This window comes from Typopeltis vanoorti, chromosome 3 (genome assembly GCF_054136105.1).
Source record: "Typopeltis vanoorti isolate ZY-2024b chromosome 3, IOZ_Tvanoo_1.0, whole genome shotgun sequence".
NCBI classification, from domain to species: Eukaryota; Metazoa; Arthropoda; class Arachnida; order Uropygi; family Thelyphonidae; genus Typopeltis; species Typopeltis vanoorti.
Genome location: NC_143551.1, coordinates 148149026 through 148176110, shown reverse-complemented (window position 1 = coordinate 148176110; position 27085 = coordinate 148149026). Strand labels below are relative to the sequence as shown.

At 33.9% G+C, this 27085-nt stretch overlaps 1 protein-coding gene across 5 annotated transcripts in view; it reads right to left on the bottom strand.

Annotated features, from left to right (window-relative positions):
• The window catches only part of LOC150108645 (plasminogen receptor (KT)), a 155502-nt gene that overhangs the window by 10363 nt on the left and 118054 nt on the right, over positions 1-27085 (bottom strand). For 4 of the 5 annotated variants that reach the window (XM_090416105.1, XM_090416104.1, XM_090416107.1 and 1 more), the window contains one exon: positions 11948-13063. In XM_090416105.1, coding sequence (XP_090272231.1) covers positions 12921-13063 — 143 coding nt within the window. In that variant the 3' untranslated portion in view covers positions 11948-12920. Of the gene's footprint in view, positions 1-11947; positions 13064-27085 lie in introns of those variants that run through there. The other variant, XR_016550670.1, reaches the window with a different exon arrangement.

Sequence of the window (27085 nt, the reverse complement as noted above, 5' to 3'; positions counted from 1 at the left end):
TATTTAGTATATTAATCTCTAATATTTATTTCAAATAACATATCAGGAAAGGAAATGAAAGGAACTAGAAAGGAATTGAAAACACTTAACTGTAGCCTTTTTGGAATATTAATACAAGTTTTTCAGCAAATCCAGCATGGTCCATCATATGTCGTTCAAGATGCATTTAGCATTCCTTTTCTGCAGATTTCAGCTGTTTCTAGGAAATGCTGTTTGAGATTATATTTTGAGTGATGAAGCAGCACTGCATACAGTGAAATTTGTGTTCAAATTCATTCTGTATGAGGACTATGCTTAGCTAATAAAGAAAATGCACTAATATTTCAACAATGCTATACATACAATTGTCAGTGCTACTTTGTAGTGATTTCTCCAAGAGGTCTAGTATAATCTAGAAAGTAATGTTGGAAATTAATATACAAAATATTTTGCATTCAGTTAAGCATTAATATTAATCAAATTGAGGTAACAGTATTATCTAAGACAAGTGCAGTGACCTTTCAGCACTTTCTAATATGAATTCCACTTAGGAATGGTTTGTAGATCTATTATATGTTAACAATGTGTGTGTGTGTGGACTAAAGGCTAGGACATTTCCCAAGCTTTATACTGAGGTTTTTCAGCATCACTTTTTGCGATACATTGCATGCACATGATATTTTTATTGACATCTGATATTCCTTGGACTGTTTGTCCGTGTTATTAAATTTAAATAAGCAATAGCCATACTTTTATTTATTTTTGTTATTTATAGTTTGTTTTCTTCAATGACAGCTCACATGCCATATTTGAACTTTTATATTTTCTAAGAACATTTTGTTACAAGAATCAGTACTGGACTATAGACCACACTTTGGGAAATGCTTGGTTAAATAATCTGGATATCCTGTTTCAGAGATCAAACATGGGACTTTAAAAAGCCATTTCAGGTCTCCAATAAGCAGGAAAGCAGTCAGAAGCTTGATGTAAAAAGGAAGGAATGTGGGTTCTATTATCCATAGCAAGTAGTGATTCCAAAATAACCAGATTATAGTATGAAATAAAAAATTATAATCATTCAAAGTAAGGTTGTAGTCTTGGAGGGAGACTGTTCCAAAGACCAGAGGCAGGTGGAATAAAATGGATGCTGACCAGCAACTACTTGTGTTCGTAGTCCTGGAGAAAAGTGAACAAGTGATGGTGGCCAGTTCAAGAGAGCAATGTTGCATTGCTAGGAAGGATTTTGGTATCACATCCCAAATGCACGGAATGGGCAGCATTCAGTCCATTCCAAACAAGGTGAATAGCATTTGGAATGCTGCCGCACTCTAGAATTAATTCCCTATAAGGCGTTAATTCTGGAGCACAACAGCAGGAATACAATTAAGACCGGAGTTGTTAGTGTCTAAGGCATTCCAGATTCTTCTGGTTTATTTCCGTTAAAAGACTAATGGATGCATGGAATGAGCTTGTCTTGATAATGTATGAGGTAATTTGCCATGGTAATCTGTGTGGGTCAGGAGATCTGCCTTATCTTATAACAATCCTCCGGATCAATACAGTAGAGATAAGTATTTATTTATTTATTACTTTATGTGTTTCACCTGAGTGAGGAAGGTTGTTATTCATGAATTTTTGTTTCTTTTTAAGTTTCCTTTTATATGTTTTTAGATTTGGAAGTTTTATGACAAGAATTACCAGCAGATTATGAAAATGTTCAACAGTACAAAACATGCAAAACTGCTGTTTAATAGGATGAGAGGAAAATAGTCTAATTCATTTTTTTTTCCTTTTTGGTCTAATACAATAGTTTAGGCACTGTGCTAAAATCTGTTTAGATAAAGGTATTAAGTACAAAAATAAAGTAGGGTAAAGAAATGAAACATTAAATGACATTTCACACTGCAAATGCTGCATATGCCTTTTCAAGATCAAAAATTAACTCTCTTTATGAGATCAGCTGCTATGAAATAATTGATTACCAAACTAAACATTTGATAAAAATTGATAACAATTTATGTTTTACAAGTCACCAAAAGAATATTAAATATATAGTGTATATATTCTGGAGATAAAAATGCCTTCTTTTTTTATCCACTATGTTAAAAAAAGAAAAAAAAAAACAATGATGAAAATTATTTTAATATATCTTCTTGCACATTTTTCATGAATAAATCATGCACAATATAAGTTTACGTATTTTGATTATAATTTGTCTTCTCTTTAGGTGAGTTTCAAAAAAAAAAAATGCACAAGTACCTATTAGATCTGTCTGTACAAAAAGTTATTCTAGAGCACTGGCTGGATGGATTTTATTGAAATTTCATATTTGGAATCTTTACAAAAATCTGTCAAATCATGTTGAAATTATATATTGCTATATAATGCAATAATTCACTCTAGCTGAATTAAATTTAATAAAAGTAGGATTTAGGAATGTACACAAGAAGACATCTATGTGGTTACAACTGAATAATTTTTAATGCCCAAATTTTGCAAAATTATTCATATTCATATTAACAATTCTGCAGTAGCTAGACAGAATTTAATGAAATTTGGTATTTAAGAATTCTATTCCAATCTGTCGAATCATTTTAATTTTAGTATCAATCATTTGTGATAGTAAAATTAGTGAAAAAATTACATGTCTAGAGAATATAAATCAAAAATGGACTGAACATGTCAAACACCCTAAAATATTGAGACATTGATGATGAAAATTATTAGTACACTATCACTCATTAAACTTCCCTGAATAATATAAACTGTCAAGGACATCATGACAGTTCTTAACCACCTTACCGGCCATTATGGATCAAATATGTATCGTATCCATCATATATTTCAACGTAATATCAATGGTATTACAATTTTAATATACACTTCACATCTATAGACATCTTGGCCGGTAGTGTGGGTAATGAGAACAACAGAAATATTGCCAACTGAAAATTGTTTGGAGATGAAAATTCATCTCCTAATTCTCAATTGTTATCTTTTAATTGTTTATACTGCATATAAATAATTAGAAGAGCCTGCTAACCCTAATGTTTATCTAGCTGTAAATGCATATTGCAAAACCATAGAATAACATGTATGCCATAGTAAATAACTTTTTTTATTATGTAAATATTTCGTCATATGCCCCATAGACATCATCAGTACAATGATCGAACAACAATAGGAATTAAATTCAAAAAACAGTAGTGTGCATGCTTAAATTGAAATCCCTTCATGTATACAGTCACGTGTTAATGGATTAAACCTAATGGGCTGAAATTAAAAATAATTAAATTAAAATATAACAGATGAATTTATTTAATACAATCGAGGATAACAATTTCCCAAACTTTTGGAATAGTGAGACAGTCGTTCTGATTAAGATTAGGTCTATGAAGTAAGCCTTCAGCACTTTCTTTATATAAACGTTCATGTTTATATATGGATTCATGTAGCAGATTAGCAGTTTGCCATTGGATCCTGTGGTTAATGTTTTCAATTCCATGTTGTGCAAAGCCAGATTTATGAGGTTTGATAAGACAGATGTGGTGTTGATGTTCAGAGATATGTTTATTTATAGATCTTCCTGTTTGTCCATAGTAAGACAAGTTATGAACATTGTACTTATATGCCAGATAGCATCGTTGGTGAGAATTTGTCTTTTGTAGAAGGTAGCAAGTTGCGAATTTGGTTGATGGGTTTATAGATAGCAACGAGTTGCACACTGCCTTTAATATACAGTACAGGAGTCCTGTGGGCTTCTTGTCTGCATTGATTTGTAGGAGAGTGGTTAATTATTTTTTGGGTCATTATTGGATTACATCTATTTAGTAAGGCTGTTTCTTTGATAATTTCCAGTTCTTGTTTTAGGGATTCTTCAGAAGAGCAAATCTTGTGTGCTCTGGATACTAAAGATTTTACAATGCCATATTTTTGAGATGGATGGTGAGCTGATGTATTGTGGATATAATGACCTGAAAAAGTTATTTACCGTGGCATATATGTTAATCAATAGTTATGGATACGCCACAGGTTTCACTATAAAAAATAGGAATGCATATTGCAAGGCAGTGTGATTTTCGTTGTTAAACCAGTTCTAAGTTGAAGACTGCATGGTGAATGATTCCTTCTCATTATACTTTGTTTTTATTGCCAAAAATTTTGAAATAATGATAATTTGTTTGATTTGTCAATGTTTTTCAGTATAATTGGACTATTCTTTATTAGCAAAGGAAATTCAAGATGATAATTTCTCTCTAGCTTGATTGAATTTAATGGAATTTGACATTTTATTATCATCACATTGACGTTCTTGGAGTCAGCAGACTCATTGTGGGAAGTTTTTGATTTCATCAGCATATACACCCAAGATTTTACTTCATATACAGGGTGTTCGGGATAAATTTGACATATTTATAATTAATTATATTTTTCCATAAGTTACATGTATTAACACACACTTCTCTTCATTTAAAAGTTTGGACCCTTCTTCATTCATATACAAGATGTCAGAAAGGATGGATAGCTGGAACCCACCTGAATCATGGAAGAGAATAACTTGTATCATGATGATTCGTGCCCGCCATCAAAATAAGGATATTACGACTGCTGCCCAATGCTCCCTGAATACAGTAAAAACAATCAGGCATGAACTAGAGACTTGCAATGGTGACTACGAGGATGTAGCAAGAAGAAAGATCCCTAGCAGACGATCTGATTGCGTTCGTACAGCAGAATTCCTCGCAAATCTGCAGGAACAGGTGTTGAAGAACCCTGGCATTGGAATTCGGGCTTTGTTCGTGGAGTTGCTAACTGTAGTCAAGCCCTGGATAACAAGGGTAGCCAATGGTAGGCCGTATGTATGGCAGCAGGATTCGGCCCCTTGCCACACCTCTGGGAAAAGTCAAAAATGGTTGTCTGAAAATTTCTACGACTTCACCAGTCCAAATGTTTGGCCTCCAAACTCCCCAGACCTTAACCCCATGGATTATTTTGTATGGGGCGCAGTTGAAAAAGACACCAATCGCACTTCCAGTAATACAAAAGCCCAGTTAATGGGTAAAATTAAAACAGTTTTTGCGGCCCTTCCCAGGGAGACTGTAGCATCAGCTTGTTCGAGGTTCCGAAGCAGAATTGAAGCTGTGATCGATGCTAATGGTGGTTATTTTGAGTAAATCTTGTTGATAGTATTGTAATTAACTCTGCCTGTAATGTTTTTTTGTCAATTCATTAAATTTAATAGATACAAAGAAGATTTTCTTTTTCCTTACGAAACTGTCAAATTTATCCCGAACACCCTGTACATCACTTAAAATAACTTTACTTAAAAAAATTATTCTAAATAAAATGTACTTTAATAAACTTTCAACATCATCATTATTATAAGAAAATAGTTATAAGATACTCTAATATACTCTCCACATCTTTATTTTCAGAAGAGGAAGAACAAGAACAGACTTTTCCTTTGGCAAGCATTTTTTTTAAACAGCAAATCGAATCAATCTGGTGTTCATTAATATTTCATATAATGTAGATTCTGGAAGTTTTTTTTTTTTTTCTCACTTGGTTAGACTATAATAAATTTAGTTTAATCCTTTATCCAAGTGTAAGCAAACAAAGTTTGCACCTGAAGTATCTCAAGACTGAGCAACTTGTGGTAAAGGTGGACTAAGCTCTCATCACTTGTCTTAGTATCTCCCATAATGCAAAGCACATCTCCTTGAGGACATGTATAATGCTATGCATTAAGGAAGGGGCCACTACCCAGACCGGTTTCGACTTTTATTGAGGTCTCATCAGTGGGAACCGGACCCAGAGGTGGTGATACTAAGGTGGAAGTAATAGAGATGTCATATTTACCTATACGAGTTGCCAAAAGGTGTCTCACCTTATTAAATTACTCTGGATTAGAGAAAGATGTTGGAAGTTTTTTTTTTTTCACTTGGTTAGACTGTAATAAATTTAGTTTAATCCTTTATCCAAGTGTAAGCAAAAAAAAAAAGTTTGCGCCTGAAGTATCTTCAGGAGATACTAAGACAAGCGATGAGAGCTTAGTCCACTTTTACCACGAGTTGCCTCAGTCCTGAAGATCCTTCAGGTGCAAAGTTTGTTTGCTTACACTTGGATAAAGGATTAAACTAAATTTATTATAGTCTAACCAAGTGAGAAAAAAAAAAGACCCTTCCAACATCTTTCTCTAATCCAGAGTAATTTAATAATAAGGTGAGACACCTTTTGGCAACTCGTACAGGTAAATATGACTTCTCCATTACTTCCTCCTTAGCATCACCACCTCTGGGTCTGGCTTCCACTAATGAGACCTCAATAAAGGTTGAAATCGGTCTGGGTAGTGACCCTTCCCTTAATGCATAGCATTATACATGTCCGCAAGGAGATGTGCTTTGCATTATGGGAGATACTAAGACAAGTAATGAGAGCTTAGTCCACCTTTACCGAGTTGCCTCAGTCCTGAAGATACTTCAGGCACAAACTTTGCTTACATTTGGATAAAGGATTAAACTAATAAATTTATTAATATGCATGGATAGGCTTATGTGTTCATCAGACATGTTGTAATAGATTTCACGGTATGATATGAACACAGATGGATAAGAAAATAACTATTTATTAACTTAGAAGCTAATATTCCGCTGGTATTATATCCAGCATCTTCAGAGCACACAACACAAAGTTTGTTACAAAAGTAACCACAATCCGGTGTGACAGCGGGGCTAGTATAAGTAATTGCAGCGTGCAACACAAGACTAAAGTCCTAGTATGGTGCCATCTAGGTTAAAAAAAAAAAAAAAATTCAAAGTTTTGAAATAGTAGTCAAAATGATAGTCTTAGAAAGTTTTATAAAATAAAATATTGTAGATAGCATAAACAGTCCTACATATAACCTAGCTAAACATTTAGCCAAATTACTAACCACTTACACAAACAATTCTCCCTCTTTTGTTAAAAATTCTACCCACCTAAAAAGTATTTTAGAAAACCACACCTTAAATAGTTCAGACCTAATGGTGAGTTTTGATATCACCTCATTATTCACTAATGTACCACTGATTGAAACACTTAACTTACTAAATTCACAATTTCCCCCAGATATATTTCAGCTATTTAAATTCACAGTACAGGCAGGTTATTTTACATGGAAAGGGAAAATATACAAACAATTAGATGGGACAGCTATGGGTTCCCCCCTTAGCCAACTTCTACATAGAATATCTGGAAAAATTAGCTATCAACACAGCCACTCTCAAACCTATTCTCTGGCTATGCTATGTTGATGATGAGTTTGCTATTTGGCCACATGGCCCAGACACATTGAATACATTTTTAGTGCATCTAAATAGCCAGCACCCTAAAATCCACTTTACAATGGAACTAGAAGCCAATGACTGCCTACCCTTCCTGGATACACTGATCACACGTCTTCCAGAAGGTTCCTTATCATTTTCAGTTTATAAAAAACCCACACATACAGGGAGATACTTACACAAACAATCACACCATCACCCTTCTCAACAATATGGTATCTTAAAAACACTAACCCATAGAGCTAGAGCAATCTGTTCCAATGACATTGCTCTCACTGCTGAACTTTCTCACCTAAGTCACACCTTCTTAACCAATGGTTATAATCCCCATAAGATAGACAACATACTAAATGCTACCCAGAAATCCCCTCTATCTCCCACAAAAGACTACAACATAACTATCACCATTCCATACATTAAAGGCACATCTGAAAAGATATCTAGGGTGCTTAACAAACACCAACTACACACAATATTCAAACCTTATGTAAAATTAGCAACTCTCATCCATTCACCTATGGACAAATGCACTCCTTTATCACATCCAGGAGTCTATGAAGTGCCCTGTTCTTGCAATCAAGACTACTATGGACAGACAGGAAGAACTGTGGACATCCGCCTCAATGAACACAAAAAATATATCCAACACTTTCACTATGGCATGTCGGGTCTGGCAGACCATGCTTTGGATACCCCTGCACACAGGATCAATTGGAAAGAAACAAAAGTAATGCACAGAAGCTTCTACAAGTCAGCGAGGTTGTTCCTGGAATCAACAGAAGCCTTAAAACATACTCCAAACCTTAACAAATATGGCTGTATAAATCTACCAAAAATTTGGGAGACAGTCATCCTAAGACCAAATTAATATTTATTACTTTTATTTTTTATTTTTTAAAACTTTCTAAGACTATCATTTGGACTACTATTTCAGAACTTTGAATTTTAAAAAAAAAAATTTTTTTTAAACCTAGATGGCGCCATATTAGGACTTTAGTCTTGTGTTGCACATTGCAATTACTTATACTAGCCCCACTGTTACACTGGATTGTAGTTGCTTTTGTAACAAACTTTGTGTTGTGTGCTCTGAAGATGCTGGATATAATACCAGCGAAATATTAGCTTCTAAGTTAATAAATAGTTATTTTTTATCCATCTGTGTTCATATCATACCATGAAATCTATTACAGCATAAATTTATTAATGTAGATTCATGAACCTTTCCCATCTGCTAGGGATATCTATTCATAATATGGCATTTTAAGTCTTTTTAACAAGAAATGAATAAAATTTAAATAACATGGAAGTGTGCCCCAATTTTTGTTTCATTATACTACTATTATTGATTTTGTTTTAAATTTAATGCATTCTAGTTCATTATCACTAAACTAAATAACATAGCATTTGTTTGTTATTAATACTGAGTTTTGAAAGCTATTAGAACTAAAGATTTTCACGGTTGTCAAATGTGTTATTCCAAGAAAATGTTTCATACATAAACTTATTCACTTGGGGTGCATTTCACAAAATGCATAAGCATCTATCGCATTCCTTTTTGTCCATTCGTATGCAAATCATTCCTGGATGGATTTCATGAAAATTTAGATTCTTTATAAAAATCTGTCAAGCTATATCAATTTTCATTTCCAATAGGACATAAGGGGCAAAGCATGTAAAATTTATATATTACAATAATGCTGTTTGGGATGGATGAAAGATAACAAAATCTGGGATTTAGGATATACATTAGAATGAGTGTAATGCAGTTCAGTTTTGGATTCAATCAGATTATTTTTTGTCAGTAAATGATTTGAACTGATAATTCTGTACTGACCAGCATAATGACATGAAACTTGCTCATGATCTTTATTCAAATTTATCAAGTCATTTCAAATTTGGCTAAATGCCTATCAGCCAAAAAAAAAAAAGTCATAATTTCAAATACTGTATCCTGATATTTCATAATTTTTGATGCACTATTTGTTTATTTATTTTTTAAACAAAAGTACCACTATTCACAAAGGCCTTTTTTTGAATACTAGAAATCTATCACACATGTCTTATGGATGGAATTTCATGACATTTTGTATTTAGAATGTCTACTAAAATTTGAGTAATTTCAATTTTGATGTCAAGGATGATTTTATTGGCATCACTAGAAAAATATGTTTATGAAATGCAACAATCATATTCAATCCCTTAACTTGATACTGCTTCCTTATGCTATTAAGGATGTTTGCAATTGAACTTACTTTACAGTTTAATAAATTTAGTTTAATCCTTTATCCAGGTGTAAGCAAACAAAGTTTGCGCCTGAAAATATCTTCAGAACTGAGGTAAGGTGGTGCAACACCAGGCAACTCCGAGCAAAGGTGGACCAAGCTCCCATCACTCATTGTCTCAGTATCTCCCATAATGCAAAGCACATCTCCTTGAAGATATGTATACTGCTATGCATTAAGGGAAGGGCCACTACCCAGACTGATTTCAACTTTCATTGAGGTGAATTTATGTAAAGACCTCTCTAAAAATTAGATGATCCCGAAAGATCCCCCAACTCGGCTTTGTTCCACTCAGTGACAGGATCACCCCGTCACCAAGAAGAACTTCTCAGCGCCAGCTCTACCCAGTGGCAGGCCAGACAGAGCCATAATCTCACGGTGGCTCTACTCAGAGACAGGCAAAGACCTACCAAAGCAGAGCCTCTCATATATATCCAGCATGGGAAGCAGACCCAAATGTGGAGATACTAAAGCAGAAGCAATAGCAGAGGTCATATTTACCTATACAAGTTGCCAACAGGTGTATACCACCTTATTATTGAATTACTCTCGCTTTAGAGAAAGATGTTAGAAGTTTATTTTGCACTTGGTTAGACTGTAATAAATTTAGTTTAATCCTTTATCCAAGTGTAAGCAAACAAAGTTTGCACCTGAAAATATCTTCAGGACTGAGGTAAGGTGGTGCAACACCAGGCAACTCCGAGCAAAGGTGGATCCAGCTCTCATCACTCCTTGTCTCAGTATCTCCCATAATGCAGAGTAATTCAGTTTCAGTAAGGAAATACCGTGAATAGACATATTACTAACTATTATAATAATGGAATTAACTCACGTAAATTATTCTTTATTCGTAGAATTTTCACCTGAGTATCACAGGCATCATCAGTACAGGTACAAGGCTAATTAAACAATAACCGTTATATTCACAAAGCGCCACCTAAGTGAGGTGGTGCTTTGTTATTGTGAGGTGAGGTGGTGCTTTGTGAATATAACAGTTATTGTTTAATTAGCCTTGTACCTGTACTGATGATGTCTGTGATACTCAGGTGAAAATTCTACGAATAAAGAATAATTTATGTGAGTTAATTCTGTTATTATAATAGTTAGTAAAGAGTAATTCAATAATAAGGTGGTACACTCATTGGCAACTTGAATAGGTAAATATGACCTCTCCTATTGCTTCTGCTTTAGTATCTCCACATTTGGGTCTGCCTCCCACTGACGAGACCTCAATAAAGGTCGAAACCGGTCTGGGTAGTGCCCCTTCCCTAATGCATAGCAGTATACATGTCCGCAAGGAGATGTGCTTTGCATTATGGGAGATACTGAGACAAGGAGTGATGAGAGCTTGGTCCACCTTTGCTCAGAATTGCACCACCTTACCTCAGTCTTGAAGATATTTTCAGGCGCAAACTTTGATACAAAATTTGCTTACACTTGGATAAAGGATTAAACTAAATTTATTATAATCTAACCAAGTGCAAAATAAACTTCCAATTACTTTACAGTTATAAACAAAATACAATAAAATTGTTACAGCCTCTCTCTACCTCCCAAAGAGATCAAGTATGTTGCAATTTAGGATATCTTCTGTACCTATTAAACTGGAACAGGACTGACCTGATCTACAGAGTAAAGTCTTATTCCAAAGCATAAATGTTAGATGCCTGCACTGATCAACTGAATGTTTTTCTCTCAGTCAATTATTTATCTCTTTTATCTACTGTTCCCCCCCATCTAGTTATTAACTATGCCATAAAATATTTATACCACGACAATTTCATTTAAATAGTTACTGATTAATTTTTTCATCTGAGATGTACTTATTTCAAATTATATATCAATCATGAACTGCAAAAAATACGACCGACTGTTATTTTTTTCAGCCGTCAAAACATAAAAAGCAAAGTAATATTTTGACTCAAACAGCTTAGATAAAAGCTTTAAAGAAATGGAAATATTTTGTGTGTTTTAATTCCAGTTGTTAAAAATATACCTTTCATGATAGTATATTGAAATTCAGTAAGCATTTAGAAGTCACTGTCAAGAATGGCATGGTTAATTACAGTAGCAAAATCTCTTTCTCTCTCTCTCCATATCTATAAATTCAAGACTACATATACTGTCAGCTAAAGTTACTTCCAAAAATAGCATAATATTTAGAAATCATATCAAGTAATGATGGTTACAGTAATGAGATTATATGTAAAGCTACTGGGTATTTCTGTGTAAATGCAAAGTGAACACAGGTGAAAAAACAGTACAATGTGCATAGTATAACAATCAAATATAGCATCGCAATTGTTTATGAAGTTAGTTTCTGAAGACAAATATATGATATCATCAGTGAAATCACTGAAATTAAATTAACATTAGCTAAATTAATCTTGAAATAAATAAATTACAGCAGATTCTCACTACAGCAAACATCATTATAACAAATTCACTTACTAGTTATGAAAAGAGACCATTGAGAAGTTCTGATCAAATTCCCAATAGACACTATGCTATTCTAAAGGATATTATTCTCTCTAGAAAACTATCCATTATAAATATGTTTGCAATGCCTCTAAAATGTTTGCTGTAGTGCGAGACGAGTGTATGCTATTATAATTTTCTGTCTTAATAATATACCTCCCACCCAAAAAAAAATAAAATAAAATAAAATAAAAAAAATTGTGATGATGATTTTCACAGATTATGTCTTTTAAACAAGAATATTTTTCAAAATGATACCACTATAAATTTCTTATCACAGAGTTCTTGTTTATATACATATATATGCATATATAGGACAAATACAGGTAACTTCAAAATACTATTCTGTAATAAATCAAAATATTTTGTGCAAATTACCTTTTCATTACCACATACTCATGTTTCCTGTTCATATTTTGGGTAGGTATGACCAAAGTAACTCAACCTATAAAGGCATCCATAGTTTGACTTGATGAATATAAATCGTTTGGAAATAAAATTGCAAAACTGTTTATCTTCTGAGAATTTCTCACAAAAACAACAAAAACTTTCTTTGATATTAGAGAAGTGATCTAAACGTTTGTGTGTATTCATACTATGATATCCAAACTATACGCCTGATTTTCAGAATATATCACTATAATTATCAATTTTTAAACACCATAAATATTTGAAGATCTATTATATACCTGCAATTACTTTTTTTCAACTTTTTTAGCAACTATGATTTATATAATTCTGTAGCAGCTAAAATGAATATGGAATTATAAGTTACAGTAGCCACTCTCAGATAATAAATAAGCATCGTAGTCTATACAGTTGTTAGTGTCATGCCAAGAGATTCCTTTTATCCTTCTATCTAAAGAAATATATCATGAGCCCTTGTAAGACTTTCTTCATCATGCAATTCTTCTCGGTCTTGTTCAATGCTATCATATGTAGGCAGACCAAATGGAAGATGAAGAAGAGAATCCTCAAATTGCATTATATTTTCTGCTTCACCTAACACAAACAAAAGTATGAATTATTAGATTATAAGAAAAAGAAATAGCTTATAATTGCAGATTCACTGATAAATATCTATTCCAAGTGTATTACTCATCTGTTTGGTGTGGACCTTTTGATGTTTGCATGTACATTTGAAAAAACATTCAGTAATAAATGAAAATTCTTGTATCCGATGTCCAGCAGTCAGACATGTACCACTAATTTATGGCTATCCACTCAATATGCTTTTATATGTTCATAATCCCTACAATCCTATTTATGAATGTTTGGTACCTTACTGTAGGTTACCACATTATTATTACTATTATTCAGCAACGCATCCAGACATTCCAAGTTATTGCATGCATGCGTGTGCATGAATTTCTCAATCATAGATTTCGTAGCTTCCCAACACAGCAAACAAACCAATAAATAATAACCAACTGGTGTCATCCTCAGATAAGCTTACAAATAAGCTTCAAGGATGAAAGCTGAGAAATTACATCTCATCCAAGACAAAAAAAAAGAAGTATGTATCAAATGTAACCAAATTCATGTTAAGTACATATCACATGAAAACCGATATATGTATGTATTATATGTAAACAAATGTACATAATGTATGTATTATATGTAAACAAATGTACATAATGTATGTATTATATGTAAACAAATGTACGTAATGTTGTATCATATGTAATAATTTATTTTATTTATTACATTACATACATAACAAATGCATGTAATGTAATAAATAAAATAAAAAAATAAAAAAATCAACATTATTATTATACAGGCATCTTCCTGGACTCTAGATTCATCATGGGAAACCCATACTAACCATTATTGACATACCAACATGCCTCCTTGAACTCATTCCTTGAAACAGCACTCCCTCTGCCAATCCACTCCACTCATTCACTACCACCACTCTCAAAGAAAAAAAAAAAAAATTAATTCTCCAGCTCTTGAGAATACACTTTTACACAATTCTAAAGGGTGATTGCTTGTTCCCCTCCCTCCCTTCTTGTCATGTACCAAAAAATTTCTTCTGCATCAATCCTATAAAGCTCCTTTAGTAACTTACGTGTTTCTATTATATTCCATCTTTTCTATCTATGAACCAATTTTTGTATTCTATATATTTTCAATTTATCCTCATGGGGAGCATTCAAGAGACCCATCATTATCTTTAAGAAATCCAAGCAACCAAATCTCAAATGTCAAATGGAGTGCAAAAGGTTAAATATACTAGAAACCTTGCTCTAGAGACAGAAGTTATTTTCACGTTATTTCAGGTTTCCATGGCAAGATATGAGCCATGGTAGCATACTTAACAACCGAGATTTCATTGTCAAAGGCGATGAAATTGCCTTTGACAATGAAATTTACATTTCCACTTCATATTGAAAAGTATGATGCATTATAACAGATACATAAAACTTTTTTTATGCAAAACTATCACTTCTTTTACACAAGAACTATTCCAAAAAACTCCTTAGAATGTCAGTATGTCTGATTAATATAAACACTGTATATTATCATCATTATCTTCAAACTGTTTAGGAGAAATGGCATTCAGTTATGGTAATGCATGGGATAACTAAGGGTTGAAAGGATTTGTACTTAACAAGACTGATTCACTTGGATGGTTTTGGTGTCAGATACTGAGAAATTGTTGTGCAGTGAAAGAATAAATATGAAATGTCAAGGAAACTAGACATGCTTGGGTAAATGCATGAAATCATTAAATAGTAGAAACTGTAAGTGTAATAACAGACTGAGAGAAAGAGATAGCATGTTAGGGATGCCCCAGGAAATGTGTGGGGGGAGGGGAGTCGATTTTGTCAGAAATAAGTGTATACTGTGGAAATATGGAGAGAGAACTGGTTGAATCAACTCTAGCTACCTATTTGAATTGGATGTGTCAAGAGATAAATGAACAGTGATCTAACTTGCATGCATGTATACTAATATTAGCCAGAAGCATCAGGAGTAAAGGAGAGAAGTTCTTAGCATTGGTATATGTAGGGGGATCAAAAATAATTGGCAACAGAGAATCATGGCTGACAAAGGAAGATATTGTTACAGGATTTATTTAGCGTATGGCTCACCCATGAAAAGCTACATTACAATAATCTTTAATATATATAAACATTTAGTGTAAAATAGACAAAACACTTAAACATGATACAAAACAGTCATAAAAGAGACACTCAAGAATAGACTACAATTGTACGTCTAGGTTGATTATCCAATCAATTGCACTTGGTGTAGCGTGGATGAAGTCCGACAGGCTTCCATTGTATGCACGTTGGGCCTATTCTACTGTGATATGACTAACTGTTTGGTGGGGTGATCCACAGTGGCACCTACGTGAGGCAATTATGCCCCATTTGTAAAGGTGGTCTGCACATCTGCCATCATTACAGAAATAGAATATGATGGGTATAGAATATAATCAGGAAAAACAGAAGACAAGAAGGGTATGGAGTTTATTAATGACTGTAGAAGACTTAAATCCAACCAGAATAGAAATCTGTAACAGTAATATCAGTATGAGTAATATTGGCTGTAGGCTCAAGGCTAGTATGCGATGGAAATTAACAAGACAAAATACACGAGTAAGTGCTGCTACAGAACACAATCATCTCTAGAAAACTGTGAACCGCACAGACAAATAAATATTATGGACACAAAAAGAGAATTATCATTATGGGCAATTTCAACTATGAGGTTATAGACTTGAAGAGGAAAAAACATCCAAGTTGAGCAAATAACAATTTACAGAATTACCTTAAGCAGTATAAGATGGAAGAGACTTGTGGTAAAAGAACATTGGATTTGTAATAGTGTCTGAGACTATGTTCATAAACAAAGTAACTGTTATACCACTAATTGGTGAGAGTGACCATGCAGTGTTGATTAAAGAGATAGCAAGGCAGTGAAGAACTATGACTAAAAAGATGCATATGTGGAATTATAAAGCAGGTAATTAAAAAAAAAAAAAAAAAAAAAAAAAAAACTGACGAGGCAGCTTGAAGCAGTGCCCTGGCATGAGAAACTGCGCAGTAAAGGAATCCGTAGAGTATGGGATGCAGTCAAAGGATTTGAAGGAACCAATATCTGGCTGCATTCCCAGAGTTAGGAGAATAAATTGTGGAAGTTAAATGGATGAATAATACTTGAAAGCAAGAATCTTTAAAAGGTATCTGATATTGAGAATGTGGGATGAACCACTTTTTTTTTTCAGGAAACAGAAGGTATGGGATTAATCTTAGAGGAGAACTCTACATAGGCACATGGAATGTACAGGGTCTACAGATGGATATGCTTGATATTGTCTGTAAAGAGATGGAGAGGTTTAAAACTGATATCATGGGAATACTGCCGGACTTTGCAAAGGCATCTGACAGAATACCACACGGAAAATATTATAAGTTGGAGCAATGGAGAATGAATATGAGGCTGGTGGTTGATAGACATCAGAAGGCAGTGTATGGTGGAGTGGAATTAAAGCAAATGAGGGTGACTAGTGCAGTGCCCCAGTGTTCTGTACTAGGACCACTACTCTTTAATTTGTACATTAATGATATAGCAGAAGATTTGAAGGAAAATATTCATTTGTTACAATTTATTTAAATCATCCTGTAAGGATGATTTAAATAAATGGCAGTGTAGGCAAAGGACAATTATTGTCAATTCAATGTTGTAAAAGCACTTTGGGACAAAAAGATTACAGACCGTATCATATTGGTGGTACTGACATGAAGTCTGATACTGCCTCGCTCAAGCAATCCTTAACCACTCCCCATACACTAATGACATTCATTCCGTGTAGTTTGCCTACCAAATAGGAGAGATGTACTTTACATCTTCTCTGTTCTTTTTCCTCTTCCACTCCTGGCAGGTTGAGTTCTTCAAAGATATTTCACCATTTCTTTCTGTCTGCAATCTTTTTGTGTAGTTCTGTTATGCAATTTAAGTGGATGTTTTCTTTTACATTGTCGATCCATCTTTTCCTTGGTCTTCCTTTGCTGGACTGTCCTCCAATTCTGCCATTTAATATGTTTGTTAATCTTTCAGGGTTCATTCTTGAAACATGTCCAAAACAGCTTAGTTGACTCTTTTTTTTAGTGTTGTAATTATTGTTTCCTTAAAATTAAGTACTTCTCTGACTTTTTCACTTGTTTTTCTTTCTGTTTGTTTTATTGATTTACTGTTAGTCCAGTTTGTTTTACTGATTTTTCTTAGGCAGTTCATCTCAGAAGCATTGAGTTTATCCATTTCTTTTTTCTTAGGATCAGCATTCTGAGCTATGAAGTAATGTGGTAATTATCATTGCTTTATATATCTTTAGTTTGAGTTCTTTACTTAATCTTTTATTGTTCCATATTTTTTATTAGACTGCTCGTTGTTATCCATCCATTATTGATTCTATGTTTTACGGTTTCGAAATAGTCAAGATCACTGAGCCTAGGTAATTGAATTTTTTCACTTCTATATTTCTGTTTCCTATTTTCATTTGCTTGTTTCCCTTTTTCTTCCTATTACCATTAGTTTTGTTTTACTAAAATTGATTTTCATATATTTGTTACTTGTTTGATGCAGTTTGGTCAGAATATTTTCTAATTTTTCTTGGCTGTCTGTAGTGATAACTGGGGTCATCCACATACTTCAAGTGTGTTATATTTCTTCCATTTACAGTTATGCCTTTGTACATCTGTAGTGCTTCATCTATTACTTCTTCCAGGTATAGGTCAAATAAATATGGTGACAATGGGCATCCTTGAATAACTCCTTTTTTAATTGTTATTTGGTCTGTTTCTATATTTTTGTATTTTACTATTGCTTGTGTTTCTGAATAGTAATTCTTGATACAATTTAATAGGTTTTTGTCAAACTATCTATTTTCTAGAATTTTAATGAGTTTACTTCTATTTATTGACTCAAAGGCTTGTTTGAAATCTATAAAGCAGAAGTAATTTTTTTGGTTTTGTCTCTCAGAAGATCTGCTAGTCTTTTAATACGAAAATTGCATCTATTGCTTCTATTACTTCTGAATCTCATTTGTTCTTTTTCCATCGTCATAGGAATTTTTAATTCTGCTTTGAACAATCTTGATAAATATTTTATAACAATGACTTAGGAGAGTAACTGGCCTGTAATTAGTGCAGAATCTGGCATCTCCTTTTTTTTTTTTTGTGGATGGGAATGACCTGACTTGTTCTCCATTCAGTTGGTATGTTTCCTTCATTTAGTATTTTACTGAACAGTTTTCTAAGTAATTTATCGTGCTTTCCCCTCCTTTTTCCAGAAGTCATTTTAAATACTTTTCTATGCCTGGTGTTTATCATTTTTCATCTGTTTGATTGCTCTATGTATTCTTCATTCAGGTTGTCTTTTGTGTCCAAAGTTTCATCTGGGTAGAAGACATCTTGATCTATATTTTCTTCCACCCAGAAGAAACTTCTAGTACAAAAGATATCCTGAATGAAAAAATACATAGAGCAATTAAACAAATGAAAAATGATAAACACCAGGCACAAAAAAGAACTTCTGGGAAAAAAGACTAATCACTCTCTTTATAGTGATTAGTCCAAATATCTTTTATTGATTCACTGCTACTTGCTGTAGTTTCATCTTATTGCAATATTGAAACTGGGTTGGGGGAGTATGTTTTAGTTATTTCTTTAACTATTTCATAAATGGTCTTGGAGTCATACCTTTTGTATGCTTCTTCACACATTTTTCTTCTAAATATGTGGTTTTTGCCAATCTGCATTTCTTTTTTCAGATTTTTGTATAGTATTCTGTTTTCTTTGTTATCTTCTTTTGAGAAGTTAATATTTGATATTCTTTTTCTTTCCCATAAATCCATAATCTCTGGTGTAATCCAACCTTTATTTGTTCTTGTCTTTAGCCTAAGTACTTTTCTGCTGTTTCTTTAATAATATCTTTCATTTTTTTCCAAGACTCTCAAGCTGTATCTAAAGTGAGATTATATAAGTTTGCTTTCAATGCTCTCTGGTAATTATATCTAGTTAGGCTATCTTAGAGTTTTGATATGTCTATTTTAATTTGTTTTTGGTGGTTTGTTCTTTTCCTTTTAAGACTGATTTTTAGTTTGGCTGATAGTAGTTCATGGTCTGTATCCATGTCAATCTTTTTTTAATGTTTTGACATTTTGGAATGAATGATTCCATTTTTTTATTGATGATTATATAGTCTACACAGTTTTTAATATCATTATTTGGTGATGTGCAGTTATATTTATGCTGTGGCCTGTGGTAGAATAAGGTATTTGTGATAAACAGTTGATTTATTTTGCAAAAATTAATCAGGTCCTTCTCATTCTTATCACCAAAAATTCCCATTACATCTGCTTTACTTTCAGCGTGTTGAAAAATCTTTGCATTAAAATCTCTCATAATAATCATAATATCCGTTTTGCTTGTTTGAATGATTTCATCTTGTAATCGTTCAAAAAAAACTGACTATATTCCTCCTCTTCGTGCAATTAGTCTGGGGCATAAACTTCTATTATTTAAATATATATTATTATTACGGGCAACTCCAGGGAGTCCTTAGACTCATCAAGGGAGGCCCTAAACATCATGCCAAGAACTATCCAACATTTGTGCAGTATCTATCATACTTTTCTTTGAACTCATTCACAGTCATGGCACTCAAAACAGACTCTAGCAACCTATTCCACTCATTCACCACTCTCCAAGCAAAAAATCTAGTTCTAGCACCCTTGCTAACTACACTCTGCTCTTACTCAGTTTCCATGGATGGCCCCTAATTCTCCCACCTATTCTGAAAAATTTCCTCTGAATTAATCTTGTAAAAACCCACTCAGTAATTTGTATGTCTCATTCATATCACCCATTTTCTGTAACCCACAAATCATCAATCTGTTCTCGTAAGGTTCATTCCATAGGTCTGCTACCATCTTGGTCACTCACTTCTGGATCCTCTCCACCTCATCACCAAGAAACCCTGGTGCCCAGATCTGCACACAGTAGTCAAGATGGGGTCTTATCAAGATCCCATCTTGACTACTGCGTTCCTCGATATTATATTCCTCGATAAAGAGGGACAATAACCTGCTTGTCTCTGCTCATGAAAGTATTTTTCAGTAACCAAGTTATCTGATGAGCTGCTTTAGCCACTTTTGCTATGTGCTCCTAAACTTTAACTCCCTATCCACTAACACTCCCAAGTCTCTTTGCTTAGTCTGCCAATCTATCCAAATCATCCTGCAAAATTTTGACATCTGTATTAACTATTGCTCTACCCAACTTTGCATCATCATCAAATAACTAAATAATTCCTCTCAGATCCTTTCCTATATTGTTAATGAATAAATTAAACAGTAGTGGTACAAGAACAGAACACTGCAGCACGTAACTAGTCACAGGACTTCTTTTGGACTCTACTCCTGAATAAACTACTCTCTGATATCTCTCCATCAACCACCCTCCTATCCATCCCCATGTGCTGCAGTTTACTGATTAGAATTCCATGTGGTATTGAAAAATCTCGATTGTAGCTTAAACATTCTAAAGCACATTGCATCGATTTTTTTTTAATTTTTTTATTTTTTTTTTAGAGGTCAAGTCCCACGAGAATATTGTAAAAATAACTTGTTTTTCTCTGTATATTTTGTACTAGAAATTTTTTTAAATAACCCTTTGGAAGTTAACTGTATATACTCCTTTAATAAGAATATTTCAGAGTATTAAAAACCAGGCAATTTTTTGCTGCCGGAGCTGTATGTAATAGATCTACATGACGGCATAAGAAAGGCTGTTTATGAAATTTTGTATGTATGTGAAAGGCTTACAAGCTCTGCACGTAAACACCGCCGAAGTCAGTCTGAAAGGTTCAAACAACTTTCCGATGGCCGGCAACTTACAATCAAAAGATAGCACAGAAGAGAACAAAGAGCAGACCGAACTTGAAACTTAAGATGAAAGAATCATGGCGAATTCTTCGGGGGTTACAAACTTCGTGCAAGGTCTCAGAGAAGGATAATAAAAAGGGACTGAGCCAAGCATAAAGAGCTTCCCAGTTCGAGATGTCGCGCGCGAGAGAGAGAGACAACTTCCAGGCCAGAGAGAGAGAGAGAGGGCTTCCAGATGTCGCCGAAGAAGGAAAGGCTTCCAGTCATCGCCAGAGAGAGGGAACAGATTTGGGAGTCCATAAGAGAATCAGTTGGAGGCGGCTGTTCGAGCTATTGGAGACGGTAATTGTCCAGGCATTTTCGGCGAGCCAAAGCAGAGGAGAAAAGGAGATGTAAATTACTCGAAGCAACTTCGATCGGAAGATTTTCTTTTTCGCTGTGGGAGAACAACCATTTGCCGGTCGTAGTTCACAGCCTACTATTTTCCCAGTGAGATATATTACTGAAGCCAGACATTCCTGAGGAAGCTCAAGATCTGAATTGAAAGAAATGCCATAAGACAGTAGTGAAAGACTTTTGACCGAATGTGCGATGTCTTTTGTAAGTTAAAACCTTTTGTATATTCCCTCTCATAGTAGGTTGTAGATGGACTTTTAAGAGATTGTTCAATAGTAGTAAGAATTGTCATTAAGAGAATCAATTGGCATATTGGAAGTTGATATAAAATTTGTAAAGATAACTTAACAGAGAGTTGGCTAACCTCTTTGCAAGTAAACTAGAAGTTTAATAAGTTGAATTTGTGAGTGGAGAGTGAATAAGATTGTGAGTTAAAGAAGTTAATTAGTGTCAAAGTAAATAGGTTATAATTTATGCTAAAGATTTTATAAATGAATAGAGAAAGCAATCTCCCTAATGTTTAAATTCATGTATATTTCATAGTAATGTAAATAAATTGTTTTGATCTTTTTTGTTAAAAGAGTGCTACCTGTTTGTTTATTCTTACAACTGCACTGTTCCTAAATAAATCGGACTTGTGAGCGGGAAACTAAGTGATATAGCCGAAGCATAAAGTTAAGTAAAAGAATAGGCCATGACTGTTTGTGTAAAGTTTTATTGAAGGAATTTGTGTTAGAGAGAGAAATCTGCTGGCCGTATTATTGAGTTTTATGCTAATTAAATGAAATTAGTGGTGCAGTCTAAATTAAATAAATTTTCTAGTAACTCAGGCATAAGATTCATAGTGCGAAGGGTAGAAAACATAGTATGTAATAACATAAGCAAAAAAGATTCAGAGAGAAAAAGCATGCACAGCTAAATTAGAATAACGGCATATAAAGATATAAATAATATAGAAAGTATAGAGCAAAAGACATTACAAGTAATAAATAAATAATAACTTATTATTACAATGGCACGGCATACGTTTATAGTATCCTGTCAAAGGCCTTTTCAAAGTCTGGACTTTGAAGAGGTCTTTCATCACTGTAATTTTAATCAGTAAACTGCAGCACAGTTTACTGATTAGAATTCCATGTGGTAATCCTGTCAAAGAAGGCCTTTGCAATGTCCAGCAGTATCACTGCTGGACTTTGCAAAGGCCTTTCATTACTGTAAAAACCCATTACCTTTATCCAACTCAGCTGCCACTGTATTATAAAACGTGAGCAAGTTACTCAGGCATGACCTACCCCTTCACAAAACCACAGCATCCCATTTCCATCTATCCATTCCTGTATTTTGCTCTTGACCAACTTCTCCAATATGACAACAACTCCTGATATGCTGTCGGTCAGTAATTTGCTACATCAGTCTTGAAGCTTTCTTCATGCAACGGAACTATTTTCCCCTCTTTAATATATATATATTATATTAAATACATAATTATATTTTAAAAATATATATTAAATATAAAATAAATAGTCAAGTCTAGCCACCTGGATTTATTGGGGATGAAGAACTGGTAGAGAGGATTTAAAGGTGAGTGGACTGTGGAATGTTCCCTATGAGGATAGATTGAAGGTGTGTGGATTGCAGAAGTTGGTTGATAGGAGAAAAAGAGGGGATATGATAGAAACATTTAAGTTGCTTAACAGATTTTATAGGGTAGATGCAGGGGAAATGTTTCAGCACTTGGCTAGAGGGACCAGAAGAAGGAGTCACCCCCTGGAAGTTGAATAAAGGTATAACCAATAGGGGGTGTGAGGATTAGATTTTTTACCTGGGGAGTGGTGAACGAGTGGAATGGGTTGCCAAAGTCAGTTGTGAGTGCTTTTTCTGTTAATGGGTTCAAGGAGAGGCATGATAGATTGTATCTCCCGCGATGAGTCTTTGGACTCCATGTAGGTGCCTACATAATAACAATAATATATCCCATCTTTAATATCCCCTCTTTATAAAGGAAAACCTCGCTTAATGCAAATTCAATATGTGCAATAAAAACTGGTGTAAGGTGTTGAGACACCAAATTGATTGGAAAAGTACCCGCTCTTTACACCATACAAAAACCTGGTATGAAAGAAAATTTAAAGAAGCCTGTGAAATTCTGATTAACTACCCTAATATCAACAATAATAGTGGCATGAAAATTCCAAGAATCTGGATGGTACATATTCAGCCTACTTAATACTTAGTATCTAGCATATTTTAGGACTTTAAGCAACCTTCAGCTAGTATTGGAAACTATTCCATACCAACTGGTTGAAATTTAAATGTATAATCATGTTTTTAATATATATATATAAATATGTTGCTCTCCAGCCCAATGTAATTTTGTAACCAATAGATAATAATAATAACAGGACTCTAGCATATGTAGTCAAGTTTTTTTTTTTTTTTTTTTTCACCAGAGGTCAGGTCAATAATTGTTGTAATGGTTGATCAGTAACTTTAGTAAACCATGAGGATTGTAGTGCAGCGTGTTTCTCTGTATAGTGTATATGCTCCAGAAGATGACCTTGATATGAAGGTCTAAACGCTGAGTGTTGATTTTGGTTTATATTAAACTAAAGTTTTACTCAAACACGGTAGTTGTCTCCATAATTTTCCCAAAATGTATTCTGATCACCATGTAAGCCTAAAAGAAATGAATATCATCGAAGACAGGCATGGAGCAGTATTAACAGAAGAAACAAAAATCAAAAACAGATGGAAATAATGCTGTGGGGAATTGCATAGTAGAGAGTATAGGGAAAATTTGGAGGAGCCCTCTCACCAGGAAAATTTTGATTTTGAACCTCCTCCACTTAGGCATGAGGTTGAAAGAACAGTTAAACAGCTTAACAATAATGAAGTGCTGAGTGTAGATGGAATCTCAGAGTGGAATGGCATGAGCAGCTCTTGGTAAAGTGTGTGTGTGGGTGGGTGGGGGGGAGAAACTTTGCCTTGGTCATCAATGATGCCAGTATACTTTACTTTTAGGTAGTAATATCTTAAAATATGTTACTATATAGTACCATTTAGATAGGAGAGCATTGGAAATATGGATGAGCAAAATTAAATGTAATTTAACAGGAGGTGAGTTTGCAGCATTTGGCCCTTTCAGCATCTGATTTGGATTTAGGGATTTTTTTTTTTTTTTTTTGAGTTATTACGAGTTGCAATGTAGGCAATGTTGGGCGGTAACTGGAAATTCAGAGTAGAATGGGTGAGGATTATTTCTGTTATTTAGTCTGAGCATGTGTTTGGGTTAGGAGAATAGAAACAATAATCACACCATGGAAAAGAAAAGCAGAAGTGATCTCATTTGGCATCCTTGTAATGCCAAACCAACATGAGACTCAGACCCATTGGGTGACAGTTGTTCCACACTGAACAAAATTTGGATGAGGTTGTGATCTAAGTTACCAATAACTGATATCTGCAGTGTATCTGAAAGAGAAGCTTGTTAAGAAATCAAGGGTGTTGGCAGGATGAGATTTATCTGGCATTCTTTTAGGTATTTACCATTAGCAATGATGTATCTGTGTTAGGTCATTGCTAATGGCAAATACCTCAGCATTGCTGCTTACCTGAGTTGCAGATATTGGCTTCTGTAAGGGAGATCCTGCCATTTGGGTTTTTCAGCTGCAGAAAATTGAGCTTCCAAGATGTCAGGTTATCAGAATTTGGAGAGTGATAGAGAGCAAATTAATGTAACATGGGTTGGTAAGGAAATTCTGATCTAGAGCAGATCAAAAATAGGGAGGATTTGAGGTTTTGCATTTTCTGACATGGCAGGTTAATTCTGATGAATGTACAGTTCCACCTGCCACCATTGTGACAGATGGAACTGTATAAGGTGAAATTTGGGCAGCTGAAGAGAGCAGTGGTTTTGAAGGTCACCAGCTATTTTCTGTTAGGAATAATAAGTCTAGTTTGGATAACTGTAGGTAGTGATGGACATTATGTCATTATTTATGCCACAGATGTTGGTCAAGTGCATATGGAAACTTTTTTTTTGTAAGAATTATTAATTTTAGAGACCGAGGAATAATAACCAAGAGTTCTTTTCACTTGGTTATACTTTAAAAAAGGGGTTCCCAACCTTTTTGTTTCCTAGAGCACATTCTAAAATACTGATAGGGTGACGGCCACCATATATTTTTTCAAGCAAATTTTTTGAATTCGTTTGTTAAATGAATACATACAAAGTTTGCATTATAATCAAATTACTTTTATTACTTAAAAGGTTACATTATATAAAAATTAAAAACTATATAAAACTATATAAATTATATAAAAATTATAAACTTAAATATATATATATGTAAGTTAGTGTGATCTTTGGCAATTTCATTGGCCAGCGCTTCATAATTAGGAGAATATGATGATATTCCAGTTCTTAAACTGGAATGAACAACTTCGAATGCGCATCTACTTTACATTGTATGTGTTTAATACTCGTCACGTGTCATTAACGCATGCGTCATATAGCATGCCATGAATTGTTGCGTGATTATTTCAAACTATACGGCACACGGTTGAACAGCGGCGGGCGCCATGGTGCCCGCGGGTATAGGGTTGGAAACCCCTGCTTTAAACCAAACATTACCAAGAAATTAAATTATTATTTAATCCTTTATCCAAGTGTAAGCAAACAAAGCCTGTGAGTGAAATATTTTCATGACTAGACTACTTGTATATACAAGCTAATGACTTCACATTAAATCCTTAAGTATCCCATAATGCAAAACGCACATCCTTCTGATGTGTATAATACTATGCATTATGAGAAGGGCCACTACCTAGTCTGGTTTCAACTTTAACTATATCTAAAAATCTATAATATAAAATTAAAAAAAAACATATATATATATATATATATATATATATATATTTATTTACTAATGAAATTCTCTTGAAGCCCACAGATCACACTTTTGAGAAAGGCTGATCTAGGACACTATTCATCCCCACAACGAACATCAATAGAGATAAGACACTTACTTATCAGTCCATTACTAAGTGTAAAACACTCAGATTTACTCTTCAATCAATTCTTAGATTTAACATACATATTCTTGATTCTCAGACTTTTTCCACTGAACCAAAAGGCTTATTTCAAATCAAGAGGTGCCACAAATAAGCTTTTTTTTCCCAAATTCCAAGTGTCTTTCCATCAACAGTTGATTTCCCTTTTCTAAAACTAAACTGTTCTCTCTTAAACCTTTCACTATTTTATCCCTTATTCTTGTTGCCATTATCTTTTCATAAATCATTGCACAATGACACAATACTGTTATTTCTTTATAGTTTCTATGCTCTCTTCATGAGCTTCCTTTATATATTTGAATAATAATTTTCTTCATCTGATCATAAGGGATCACCATTTTTCCCACTGGATAACAGTCTAGAGATATCACACAATAATTTCATTGAACTACCAGAAGCTCTGATCATTTTATCAGGCAAATCATCTATCCTAAGGGATCTTCCATTCTTCATTTTTATTAACCTGACATTAGTAAGGTGTCACAGATCCCAAAGATATAGAAAGAAATAACTGTGACACTGCCACCTTACTAACAATGGGTTAATGCTTCTTCAACTTCTGCCAGGCCTATTTCCATATTATTTATCTCATCTCTATATTCATTCCAGCTTATTTCACTATGGTTTTCATCATGTTTAAGGGAAATCTAAAATAA